This window comes from Peromyscus leucopus, chromosome 4 (genome assembly GCF_004664715.2).
Source record: "Peromyscus leucopus breed LL Stock chromosome 4, UCI_PerLeu_2.1, whole genome shotgun sequence".
NCBI lineage: Eukaryota > Metazoa > Chordata > Mammalia > Rodentia > Cricetidae > Peromyscus > Peromyscus leucopus.
In genome coordinates, this window is record NC_051066.1 from 19,286,126 (window position 1) to 19,299,416 (window position 13,291).

At 36.9% G+C, this 13,291-nt stretch overlaps 1 protein-coding gene across 5 annotated transcripts in view; it reads right to left on the bottom strand.

The window, feature by feature from the left end:
* The window catches only part of Lrp1b (LDL receptor related protein 1B), a 1,927,307-nt gene that overhangs the window by 678,960 nt on the left and 1,235,056 nt on the right, over nucleotides 1–13,291 (bottom strand). For all 5 annotated transcript variants that reach the window (XM_037205578.1, XM_028868856.2, XM_037205579.1 and 2 more), the window contains 2 exons: nucleotides 12,965–13,165; nucleotides 9,790–10,035 (listed from right to left, as the gene is read on the bottom strand). In XM_037205578.1, the coding sequence (XP_037061473.1) occupies nucleotides 9,790–10,035; nucleotides 12,965–13,165 (447 nt within the window). The remainder of the gene's footprint in view (nucleotides 1–9,789; nucleotides 10,036–12,964; nucleotides 13,166–13,291) is intronic.

The window sequence follows — 13,291 nt, forward strand, 5'->3', positions numbered from 1 at the left end:
CAGAAATATAGAATAAAATTCTTATACATGGACAATTATATCAAATAATAAAACATATCTATGAATAACATAAATGTTGACAATAGTATTAATTTCTCTGTTTCAAGGAACAATTTATTATTAACTGGCTAAATTATTCATGTAGGAAAACCTTCATTTCCACCTAAATGTTATAATACATGTTTGCTTTCCTCCTACATCATAAACAAAGCAGGTGTGAAGTAAACAAATTATGAGTTATGAGATAGTTCTCTAGGGATTTCCTCCCAGGCTGAGCTTATGCCAACTGCATTGGGGATTAACTTTGAACCTGATTTCATGCAATTTAATTTTAGAAAAATAGAAACTTATTAGTTGTTAACTCATGAGTTATTTCACATAATGCTGCCCCACCCCAATACTCTTATAATTTCATCTTTTTTTTTTTTTTTTTTTTTTTTTTTTGGTTTTTCGAGACAGGGTTTCTCTGTGTAGCTTTGCGCCTTTCCTGGAACTCACTTGGTAGCCCAGGCTGGCCTCGAACTCACAGAAATCCACCTGGCTCTGCCTCCCAAGTGCTGGGATTAAAGGCGTGCGCCACCACCGCCCGGCATAATTTCATCTTTATCAAAGTATAATTTAGGCTCCCACTGAACTATGACCATAGCAATCTGATCAAATCTGATATGTTTCTCTACTCTGAACAACATGACTCTTCTCACACATCAAACTGCTTCTTTTAGTCTCTTGTGAGGATTAATTTATTTAGAATCTTGGAGAAGAAAGAGTGGAATTAACATTCCTTGATATTATTGTGAAGATTCAATTGTTAACAAGAGAAAACACCCACACAGTACCACAAATGCAATAAAATTAAAAGATTAAAATGATTTAGTGATCTAAAAATATAATAGTCATTTACTGTATATTAATTTTTCCAAACTGTTTTCTACTTCAAACGAAGGAAAAATCAGTAATGTGATTTTCAACTTTAAGGTTTTTTTTATTTCATTAGGATGATAAATAAGAAGGAAGGAAAAAATAGGACTATAAAATAGTCAAATCAAACTATGATCATATATCTTCAGGAATATGATGTCTTACACAGGGAAATATATATGGAAATATGAATAAAAGGCTTAATAATAGAAATGTTTGGTTTAGTGGGGCTCAAAGAATAAATTTGATTTCTAGAAAAGACAGGGATAAAATCTCACCTCAGCAAAAGAAATAAAGTGAATGAGAGCTCATGGTGCATACATTCTTGGAAGTCCAATAAAGCATATGGACTAGGAGACTTTCATAAAACACAAGAACTAAAAGTTACATGTTGATGTGCATAGGCCAGAAAATAAATTTGTTGAAAAGCAGTCACTAAGATTAATTAAGATGACCTCCAGCCCAGAAGACTCCTACCCCACCAGGAGCCAGGCTAGCTCCCTGCAGGCAAGGTCCACACTTCTGGCAATCTTCCTACTTCACCAGAGGACAGGTAAGCATCCTGAGCTTCAGAGACCATTGAAGCTCCCTGAAAACCATGCAGAAGTCTCTTACTCCACCTGAAGCCAGGCCAACAACCTGAAACCCAGAGGCCACACACATAGCCAGAACTCCAGCTCCCAACTTGGGCAGCAATTCCCTCCTGGACCAGAGACCATCCATACAATCAGAAGTCGAGCCTCCAACTCAGGCAGAGACTATCTATTCAACCACAGGTCACTCTAGCAAGAAGACCAGAGAGGAAAACATCCATCTAACAAAGCCAAATCCAAAAATTGTCAACTACACCTATAATCATTCCAAGTCCAGATGACTAAAGGTCAGTGTAAGAACATAATCAACAACAGCCAGGACAATGTGCTGCCATTAGAGCCCACCCATCCCATTACAGCAGGCCCTGAACATTCAACATAGCTGAAGCATAAGAAAACTGCCTTAAAACCAGGTTTATGAAGATGCCAGAGGCTCCTAAAGAGGAAATAAATAAATCGTTTAAAAGAAAGGATGAAAAGACAAACAAAAAATGGTGAAATAAATAGATCCCCTATGGAATGTCAAGAAAATCAAGGGGAAAAAAGGTTAAAGGAAACAAGCAAAATTGTTCAAGAACTGAAAATGGAAAGTGGAGCAAAAAAAAAAAAAAAATACAAACTGAAGAAATTCTGAAAATGAAAATCCCAAGCAGGCAAACAGGAACTACTGATATAAGAATTGTCAACAAAATACAAGAGATAGAAAAGAGAATCTCAGGCGCTTAAGACACAATAGAAGAAATACATACATCAGTCAAAGGAAATGTTAAATCTAAGAAACTCCTGACACAAACATCCAGGAAATCTAAGACACTATGAAAAGACCAAGCCTAAGAATAATAGGAATAGACAGAGAAGATACCCAGCTCAAAGGCCCAGAAAATTGTTTAAACAAAATCATAGAAAAAAATTCCTAACCTAAAGAAAGACATGCTTATAAACGTACAAAAAGTTTACAGAACACCAAATAGATTGAATCAGAAAAGAAAGTCCCCTTCCACCTAATAAGCACCAAACACACAAAACAAAACAAAGAATATTAAAAATTGCAAGGGAAAAGGCCAAGAAACATATAAAGATGGACCTATTAAAATTATACCTGACTTCTCAATAAAGATTCTAAAATCTAGAAGGTCCTGGACAGATGTGCTGCAGACTCTAAGAGACCACAGATGCTAACCCATACTATTATACCCAGCAAAATTTTCAGTCTTATAGATGGAGAAAACAAGATATTCCATGATAAAGTTATATTTAAACAGTATCTATCCACAAATCCTGACATATAGAAGATACTAGAAGGAAAAGTTCAATCTAGGAGGCTAACGATAGTCACAAAAACATAGGTAATTATAGCCTCACACCAGCACAACACAAAATAGGAACACACACACACACACACACACACACACACACACACACACACACACACACAGTACTACCACCACCACCAAAATAATAGGAATTAACAATCATTGGTCATTGACATCTCTCAATATATATGGATTCAATTCCCTAATAAGAAGACACAATCTAGCAGAATGGATGCAAACACAAGACCCATCATTCTGTTGCATGCAGGAAACATACCTCAACATCAAAACTAAACAGTAAGTCAGAGTAGAAGGTTGGAAAAAGATTTTCCAAGCAAATGGCCTTAAGAAGCAAACTGGTATAACTATTCTAATATCCCACAAAAGGGGCTTCAAAACAAAATTAATCAAAAGAGATGGGGAAAGACACTTCATAGTGATCAAAGAAAAAATCCACCAAGGTGATGGTTTATTTCCCAACATCTGGGTCTCAAATGTGAAGGCACCCACATTTGTAAAGAAAACATTACTAAAGCTTAAAACACGCATCAACCTTCACACACTGAAAGTGCGAGATTTCTATACCCCATTCTCACCGATGGACAGGTGTTGTGGAATATCACTTTAACTCAGCAAAGATGTGTTACCTTTGTTTATTCTGCATTTGATTAATGATGTAAAGATGTTGCTTTGCTAGCTTAAGGCACCTGATTGGTATAATAAAATGCTGAATGGCCAATAGTTAGGAAGTAGAGGGGTAGGCAGAGCTGATGAGCAGATAGAATAAACAAACAGGAGAAGGAAGAGAAGAGAGAGAGGGGAGAGAATGAGAGAGAAAGAGAGGGAGATGTCAGGCAGATAGAATGAGTAGGAGGAGGATAAAGGCTTGAGAGGAGAGTGCCCAGGGCAATCAGATAGGTAGCCACCAGCCAGCCAGACATGGAATACGACATACAGAAAGAAAGAAACATTAAAAAGCCCTTAGGTAAAATTATATATAGATTAAGCAAAACAGGTTAAATTAAGTTATAAGAGCTAGTGGGACAAGCATAAGCTGAGGCTGAACAATCATAACTAATAATAAGTCTCCATGTCATGATTTGGTGCTGATTGGTGGCCCAAATGAAAGTCTATTGTTAACCCGAGAGACCAGCTCTCATGGCTACGCCCAGGGTTTAAAGAAAAAGGCATTGCATAGTGAAATGTAACTTAGGACTTTTTTTATGCGCAGTAAAGACTCACATGATCGGAGGGTCATTTATTTTTTATTCTTCTTCAGCTCCAATTCTTCTTTACAGCTCTAATTCTTCCTAATTCTTATTCCTTCTTGTTCTCCTCTGTACTACATAGCTATATACATATTTTTCAGGCTTTTTTCAAATAATAATATGAATTACAAGGCTACCTCTGAAGGTCATAACATATTCCTTGAGTAAATGATAAGGGACAGAGCTATTTACCATGGCAACACAAGGTTTCAAAGGTTCCTGGTGTAAGACTATGACCAGAGGCCGGGGGCACAGTGCCTGGTGAGACAAGCTACAGAGATAATTGCATAGAGAGCCCGTTCCCTATCAGCCAGACTTAGTAAGTGAAGAATTGGCATGAGTTTTTTTACATTGCTTTGTGTTAATAACCTTGGTTAGACATCTACAAATTTGTCTTTGTGCATGTCTGTAAAGTTTTTAATTTATGGTCCATTTACAGAAACATTCAGTCGAGTTCAAACTTGCTCTAAGGTAAAAATGAGCTAATTGTGTGTAGTTTGTCTAGACTGGGAAGAAATGGTTGCTTTCTATGAGTTGGAGGAACAAAGCAGGCTTTTAAGTGTCTTACAGTCCTCATAGGACAATACATGTAGCTATGAAGCATATCCTAGTATGTTTTCTATATACAAAATTTCGACCTCAACTGAATGTACCAGGTTTTGCTGTCACTCTATGGGAGAACTTAGCATTTTGGAGGAGGGGATGAGGTGTGGATTGGGGTGGGGGCTGGGCAGGGGGGATGTGGGAAGAGGGATGAGAGGGGCATCTGTGGTTGATATGTAAAATGAATAAAAAATATATATAGCTTAATAAGAAGATACAAGGGACATAACTCTTCATAATAAAGATAATATACAGCAAGTCTATACCCAATATCAAATTAAATGGAAACTCAAAGCAATCTCACTAAAATCAGGAATAAGATAAGGCTGTCACTCTCTCTATATCAACTCAATATAGTACTTGAAGTTCTAACTAGACCAATAAGACAACTAAAGGAGATCAAGGGGATACAAATTGGAAGGGATGATGTCAAAGTATCCTTATTTGTAGGTGATAGTATATATAACTGACCCCAAAAATTTTACCAAGGTACTTCTAGAGCTGACAAACACCCTCCAAAAAGTGATTGGCTAGAAGATTAACGGAAAAAGAAGATCAGCAGCCCTCCAAATATAAATGATAAATGGGCAGAAGAAGAAATCAGGGACATAGCATCTGTCACAATAGCCACATACAATATAATATATCTTGGTGTAGCTCTAACCAAGCAAGTGAAAGACTGGTATGGCAATAACTTCAAGTCTTTAAACAAAGAAATTGGAGAGGATATCAGAAAATGAAAGATCTCCCATGCTCAGTGATAAATAGGATTAAACAAATAATACTGGCCATCTTACCAAAAGAAATGTACAGATTCAATACAATCCCTATTAAAATTCTAACACAAATTACAAATCTTGAAAGAACAATACTGAACTTCATATGAAAAACTAAAAACTGCGGATAGCTAAAACACTCCCATACAATAAAAGACCTTCCATGGTATCACCATCCCTGATTTCAAGCAATACTACAGATCTATAATAACAAAAACTGTATGATATTAGTTTTAAAACAGAGGGGTAGTGTAGCATGAATCTTAACAGGTCTTATTAATAAAATCAAACCTGGAGCCAAGTATTGGGGTGATGCTGGAAGATCAGAGAGACAGAAAAAGCCACAGCTAACCTCACCTGGCCAACTTCTCAGCTGGTCTTGTTTCCTCAGACTGGAAGCCTCTGTGTCCTCATATCTGAATGGCTCTCAGCTGAACTGTGCTGCTAGAAGCCTGAAAGCTTAACCAGCCAAATCCTTCTAGTTTCTGGTCCTCCTGCCTTATATACCTTTCTGCTTTCTAGCACCACTCCCTGGGATTAAAGGCTCGCTTTCTGGGATTAAAGGCTGTGTCATAATGCCTGGCCATTTCCAGTGTGGCCTTGAACTCACAGAGATCCAGAGGGATTTCTACCTCTGGAGTGCTAGGATTAAAGGTGTGAATGCCACCATTTTCTAGCCTTTGTATCTAGTGGCTGTTCTGTCTCTGACCCCAGATAAGTTTATTAGGGTGCACAATATTTTGGGGAAACACAATACCACCACAGGGTAAATTAATGGAATTAATTCAAAAACATGGATGTAAATCCATACACATATGGATGCATGATTTTTGACAAATAAATCAAACTTATTAAATGGAAAAAAAGAATGCATCTTTAACAAATGGTGCTGGCCTAACTGGATGTAGGCATGTAGAAGAATGCAAATAGACCCATATGTATCACCCTGCATAGAACACAATTCCAAGTTGACCAAAGACCTCAATTTAAATCCAAGTAAGCAGAATCTGATAGAAGAGAAAATGGGAAATAGCATTGAACACACTGGCACAGTAGAAAACTTCAAAAAACAGAATATCAATAGCTCAGGTACTAAGACTGACAAGTGGTACTCACGAAACTAAAAAGCTTCTTTAAGGGAAAAGATACTGTCAAAAAGAGAAAATGGCAGCCTAAAGAATGAGGACAGATCTTCACCAATCCCATATCTGACAGAGGGTTATCAAAAATACATAAAGAACTCAAGAACCAAGATATCAACAAATCAATCCAATTAAAAATGTGGTACAGCTCTATCAGTGAATTCTCAACAGTGGAATCTCTAATTTATGCATAACACTTAAAGAAATGTTCAAAATCTTTAGCCATCAGGGAAATACAAATCAAAATAATTCCAAGTTTCCATATTATACCTGTCATAATAGCTAAGATAAAAATCATATGTGTCAGCTCATGCTAGAGAGGATGTAGAACAAGAGAAATGCTTCTCTTTTTCTGGTGGGAGTGAAACTTGTACTGCAATTTTGGGAATCAATATGGTGGTTTCTTAGAAAATTGAGAATCAATATACCTCAAGACTCAGCTATACTACTGCTGGGCATATACTCAAAAGAAGACAAATCATACCACAAGGACACTTGCTCAACTATGTTCATGGCAGCTTTATTCTTAATAGTCAGAACTTGGAAACAACTTAGATGTTCATCAACTGAAGAATGGATTTAAAAAAAATAAATGGTGTGTTTACACATGGAATATTACACAGCTGTTAAAAAATGACATCATGGAATTTACAGGCAAATTGATGGACCTAGAAAAATTCCTCCTTAGTGAGATAACCCAGACTCAGAAAGACAAATACAGTATATATTCACTTACAAGTGGATGTTAGCTGTAAAGTAAAATATATCCATGCTACAATCCACAGAACCAGAGAAGCTAAGTAACAAGGAGGGCTCAAGGAGGAGTGCTTGGCTCTCCCTGGGAAGGGTAAATAAAGTAGATTTCAAGGGTAATTGGAGGTGGTTGGGGATGGCAGCAGGAGGGATCAGGTAGGGGTAGTGGAGGAGGATAGTAATAGAAGAGATGGCAGAAAAGGCATGCATTTCCAGGTGAGGTATAAACCTATTGCAATGGAAACTCCAAGGAGTATACAAGAGTGACTGTAGCTAAGACTTTTAGCTATATGAAACACATAGCTTAAACTGGCTATCTCCTGTATTCAGGCAAGACTTCCAGTGGAGGGACTTGGGAAACCAAACCAGCCATATAACCTTTGACCTACAATTTGTCCTGCCTACAAGATGTGCTAGGGTAAAGGTGGCACAGAAATTGTGGGCATGGCCAACAAATGACTGGTTTAACCTGAGACCATGCCATAAGAGGAAACCCACCCCTGACATTGCCTGGAACACCAGGACCCAGAGGATGGATAGCCCAGAGACCTAGGATAGAACCAAATAATACTGGCAAAAAATATCCATGTAATAATCCTAATGATATTATGCTATACTCATAGACTGATGCCTAGGACAATTGTCATCAAAGAGGTTTCATCCATCAACTGATGGAAATGGATGTGGAGATCCACAGCCAAATATTAGGTGGTGCTCAAGGAATCCTGAGGAAGAGGCAGAAAAATGGATTGTAGGAGCCAGGGGGGTCAAGGACATCATAAGAAAACCCTCAGAGTCAGCTAACATGTAATCATAGGGATTCAAAGAGATTGAACCTATAACCAGGGAGCCTGCATGAAACCTGCCTAGTACCTCTGCATATATGTTGCAGTTGTGTAGCTTCATCTTCTGTGGGACTCCTAACAGTGGGAGCAGGGGATGATTATGAGTCTTTTGCCAGCTTTTGGGACCCTATTACTAGTACTTGATTGCCCTGTCCAGCCTAAATACGAGTGTGGCTGCCTAGTCCTACTGCAACGTAATATGCTGCCATGTTTGGTTTACACCCACTGGAGGGGAGGCCTGCTCTTTTCTGAATAGAAATGGAGAAAGAGTTGGTGGAGGGCAAATGGTAGGTGGGGAGAGGAACTTGGGGGAGAGGAGAGAGCAGGATTTGTGGTCTGGTTGTAAAAAAAATGCATCATTAAATATAAAGATTAATCAAGATACAGCCATGGAGTCGAACAGTGGTGCACACTTTTAAACCCAGCTCTCAGGAGTCAGAGACAAAAGCAGGTGGATCTCTGAGAGTTCAAGGCCAGCGTAGTCTACAGAGATAGTTCCAGGACAGCTAGGGTTACACAAAGAAACTTTATCTTGAAAAACAATAAGAACAACAACAACAACAACAGACTGTATTTCCATATTGTATTGGTGTCAGGTGTCATGAATTAAAATTTATTTGATATGGTATTTTCATCCCTATTTTAACTTCTTCTCATCTTGTAAATACTTGAAGTAGTTCCCAATTTGTCATTTATTAGATGCCTTAGAAAAGCTAGCTATCTTTTCTTTTTCTATTTGAAGTGTTAAGACGAGTAAGCATGCATGTTACAATTCAATATAAATCATATTTTAAAGAAAGAAAATCATATTTTCAAGAAAAGAATGATGAGAGTGAAGGAAGGGCAAGAAAGAAGTTTTACATTTAAAGCCCAAAAGCTAGCAGCTCATACTTAGTGACTATTTTGAATTAACAGTCATATTCAAAGTCTGAATATAAATGATATTTTGAAATATGTATAACCTTCTATCTACCTATTGTCTGTTCATCTATCTATCTATCTATCTATCTATCTATCTATCTATCTGTTTATCTCCTATCTACCTATCATCTGTCTATCTATCTGTCTATCTGTCTCTCTCTGTGTCTCTTTCTATGTCTATCCTTTGTGTTATATACAAATTATCCTATTTGGTTTTAGGTTAGGTGATCTGAAGCCTATATTAATAAAATGAAAGAGATGCCTTCTCTCCTCTGGAGGTTAATTTCATCAACCAATTTCAGGAACCTCTTTAGTTCTATCCATAGACCTGTGTGATGGGGACTCAATAAGATTTCAGTGATGACAAAAATTCATCATTATGTACAATTTCGAATGTGTGATGTGTTATCCTCAAAACATGCTATGAGAAGTTAATTGTGATGATCACTGGTTAGAACAATAGTAGTGATCAGACGGCTAAGGGTCAGAGAATTATAATAGGAAGGTATGTTATAATACATCTTTTCCAGAGGTATTGGAACAGGTAAAAAGTGATATAACTTTTAAAGGCTATACAGAGAATAAATGGAACCCTTCCATTAAAAATTTTCAAGGTGTTTTAGGGGTTTGTTTTCATGGTTTGCAGTATCTACTCACCCACACTGGTGCAGCTTTCCCCATCTGTACCCAGTGTCCAGCCTTCGTAACAGGAGCACTTGACCATGTGTTTGTGCTGCTCACACACTTGGCTGCACCTCTGGTGGGAAGCACAGTAGTTTACGATTTCACAGGTTCTGTTGTCTTTCTTGAGCTGGTGTCCTTCTGGGCAGGAGCAGACAATTCCTCTTCCAGGAACAACAGAACAGTGGTTGCTACAGCCTCCATTGTTCAGAGAACATTCATCTGTCAAAGGACAGATATTTTCAGTCATACTGTTTTTCTTATGCTGTACTACTCACTGATTTTATTCTCCAAGTATGAATTAGAGTCGGGGATTTTGTACCCAATATAAGACAATCTCCTCACAGTCATTGGACTATAAATGCTGCTTGAAATAATGCAATGTCAGATTTATTTCTAAATGATAAAAATTGGGAATATAAGTTTTCATTTATACTAAATTTGTAATATAGCTTGATTTGCCCATAAATAGTGTCCCATACTTTTGTTAAAACTGGAAAAGTTACCCTCAACCTTTCAGAAGAGGTGCAAAATCAATTGTAGATGTATTCAAAGGAGACACATTGATTATTTCAGTATTTAATGACTATAAATAAACACATATATGTTCATATCTAATTAAAGTCATAATGACAAGTAGTTTTCTTTGTGCCTCATGCCCTATATATTGGTTATTATGATTAATTCAATGAGGTCATGGAAATGTAATACATAATACACACTTGAATTTTGGCACAAGTAATGAGCAACCATATGAATAATACACATAATTGCTAAAGAAAGGGACTGATTCCTTCATACCATTTGTATTTAACTATATATATATATATATATATATATATATATATATATATATATATATATATAATTCTTTTTAATCACAAAATTTTAGGTTCTAGAGAGATATAGAATACTTCTAATTATGTTTATCAGCCTGAAGTTGAATAGGCAATTGAAGATATCTTATTAAAATTAAAGTTTAAAAATAGATATAACTTCTAAAATTTGGGCCAGTGTGGGAAAATTTCAAAATGTCATGCTCTTGACTGAGATAGCACTACTGTCCCCTACTGTTCCGAAGGAGGCAACAAGTATACAGCAGACAGGCAGGAGCTTCTCTACATTTCCTCACAGGAAAAATGTTTGAGCTGGGTGTGAATGCCTCTGATCACTTCATTAGATACATCAAAGCAGGTAGATCTCTGTGAGTATGAGGCCAACCTGATCTATATAGGGAGTTTGAGGTTGGCCAGCTCTGCACAGTGAGACTGTATCTTAAAACAAAACGAAACAACAACAAAAATCAGGCAAAATAGAGACTTAAAAAAAACCCATTTCTCAAAACTGATCTAGTTGTGCTTGTTCAGGCAAGTGCTAAGAGGACTATTGTGTAATGATCTACAAATTGTAGTAATATTTACAGGTATAATATAATTTTTCCTGGTGCTGCTAGTATATTTCTTGTAAAAAATGGGCCAAAATGCAAGGCATTCATAAAAGATTCCTATATTTTAAAGTTTTCTGATGTTTTACCTTTTTCCATACTATTCATCATTATTAAAACAGTTGTAGTAGTAAGAAAAGGAATATAATTCTATTAGCCATTATTCTTTAAGAATTCACTTCATAGCAGGTATTCTTTTGTGGGAAAAAAATAGATTTATTTCCAAATATGCTTTTTCTCCAGTAATCATAATCACTAAATAATTGTAGCCATTTTAAAGTATTTTCCCTATTTTAATTTCATTGACACTCTTTTTCAAGAGAATTACCGTAAAGAAATGCCATTGTGCACAACAGGTTAAAAAAACAACATAAAATAAAAAGGAAGAAGTTTTCACAATGTTTTTAGTTTATTTCAAATATCACTTTTATCTTAGCTCTAAGAATGTCTGATGCCATCTGTGGATTTAACAAAATAGTTCAGTGGAAACAAAACTCACCTTGAAATCTAAAACAGTGTACAAGTTAAACATCAGTATTCTCTCAGACAATGCATTGCCAGTTCTTTAACTTTTCTCACCTTTGAGGCAGGGGGAAGGGCTGAGTCCTGCCTCAACTGAATGTACCAGGCTTTTCTGTCCCCCACATGGGATAACTTACCCTTTTGGAAGAGGAGATGAGGGATGAGTTGAGGGGTTAGTTGGGGTGGGGGAGTGGGAGGAAGGATGAGAGGGGAATCTGTGGTTGGTATGTAAAATGTTTTACTGTTAAAAGATAATCTTATAGAATTACAGAATCTTTGAAAGAAAGGTTGCTTTATTATGTACCTTTTAAAATGGAGTGACAATTTTCACACAATGCAAATATACTACTGATGCTCAGTTGTATACAAACATAACTCCAGGGCCAAGTGTAGCCTTTCACACTTTGAATCAATAAATTTAGTCATCCTTTCCTAGCCATTATCATTTATAGCCCCAGGGTGCTACTTGTTCTTATCATTCTTTAGACTTTTTGCAAATGCCTCCTTCAGTATTGTTTAGCAAACATACCTAAATCCCTAAATCTTCTACATGATAAGTCTGATCTCCTCAAAATGGAAAACCTATTTTCTTTCAGATTTATTGTTTGATATGGGAGATAGTTATTCCAAGTTCCTTTAGAGTTTGTTGCATTGATTGTTTTAACCAGATGAGCATACTCAGGGAAACTATTCTACAAAGACTTCAAAACAGACACAGCAGCATAGCAACTCAGTCTGTCTCATTATCCAGCTTCTCCCTTTTGCTGTAACAAACAAAAACTGAGTTTCTTCTGTAAGGTTTGAAGATTCCTCAACATCCACACAGTGGTGGGAAACTGCACCCTACAGGTCAGCAGTGAGAAGGCTTCCCTGTTCTAAATGACTCCTGACAGTAATTGTTCAACTGTGGAATTGTCAGGAGTTAGAGATGTAACCCCTGCTGAGCTATGGAACTGGTAACGCATAATCTAGTTTTCCCTTTCTCCTGTTTTCAGAAATTCTGGATCAAATCTTATTATTCTAAAAGGCCATTTAGTGCCTAAAAGTTATATATAAGTCTTAAAGAAAAAAGTCTCATTTGAAAGGAATAAATGGAATGAATGATTATAATGATCATAAGTAGATATGAGTAAACTACAAGCGTCTAATATCTGGAGAGAAGGAAATGGGACAGAACAAGCATACCACAAAGGTCGCCTTCGTCTGACCCATCTGGACAGTCCCTTCTCCCATTGCAGAGTTTCTCTGGCTGCAGGCACACGGAGGTGTCATTAGCACAAGGGTACTTGGGTGGTCCACACAAGAAACTGTCGCAGTCTTCTTCATCAGACTGATCCTCACAGTCAACATCTCCATCACAGACCCAGGCATTGTTGATGCATCTCCCTTAAAAGAATGAAAAGAAAATGGGTCTGAATTTTTGTAATTAGGTCCCAGTAATGAATGGCCAGTATCATTTCTGCCAGAGACAGAATTACTTGCTATTAGTAAGAAATCTATTTGTAGATTGTT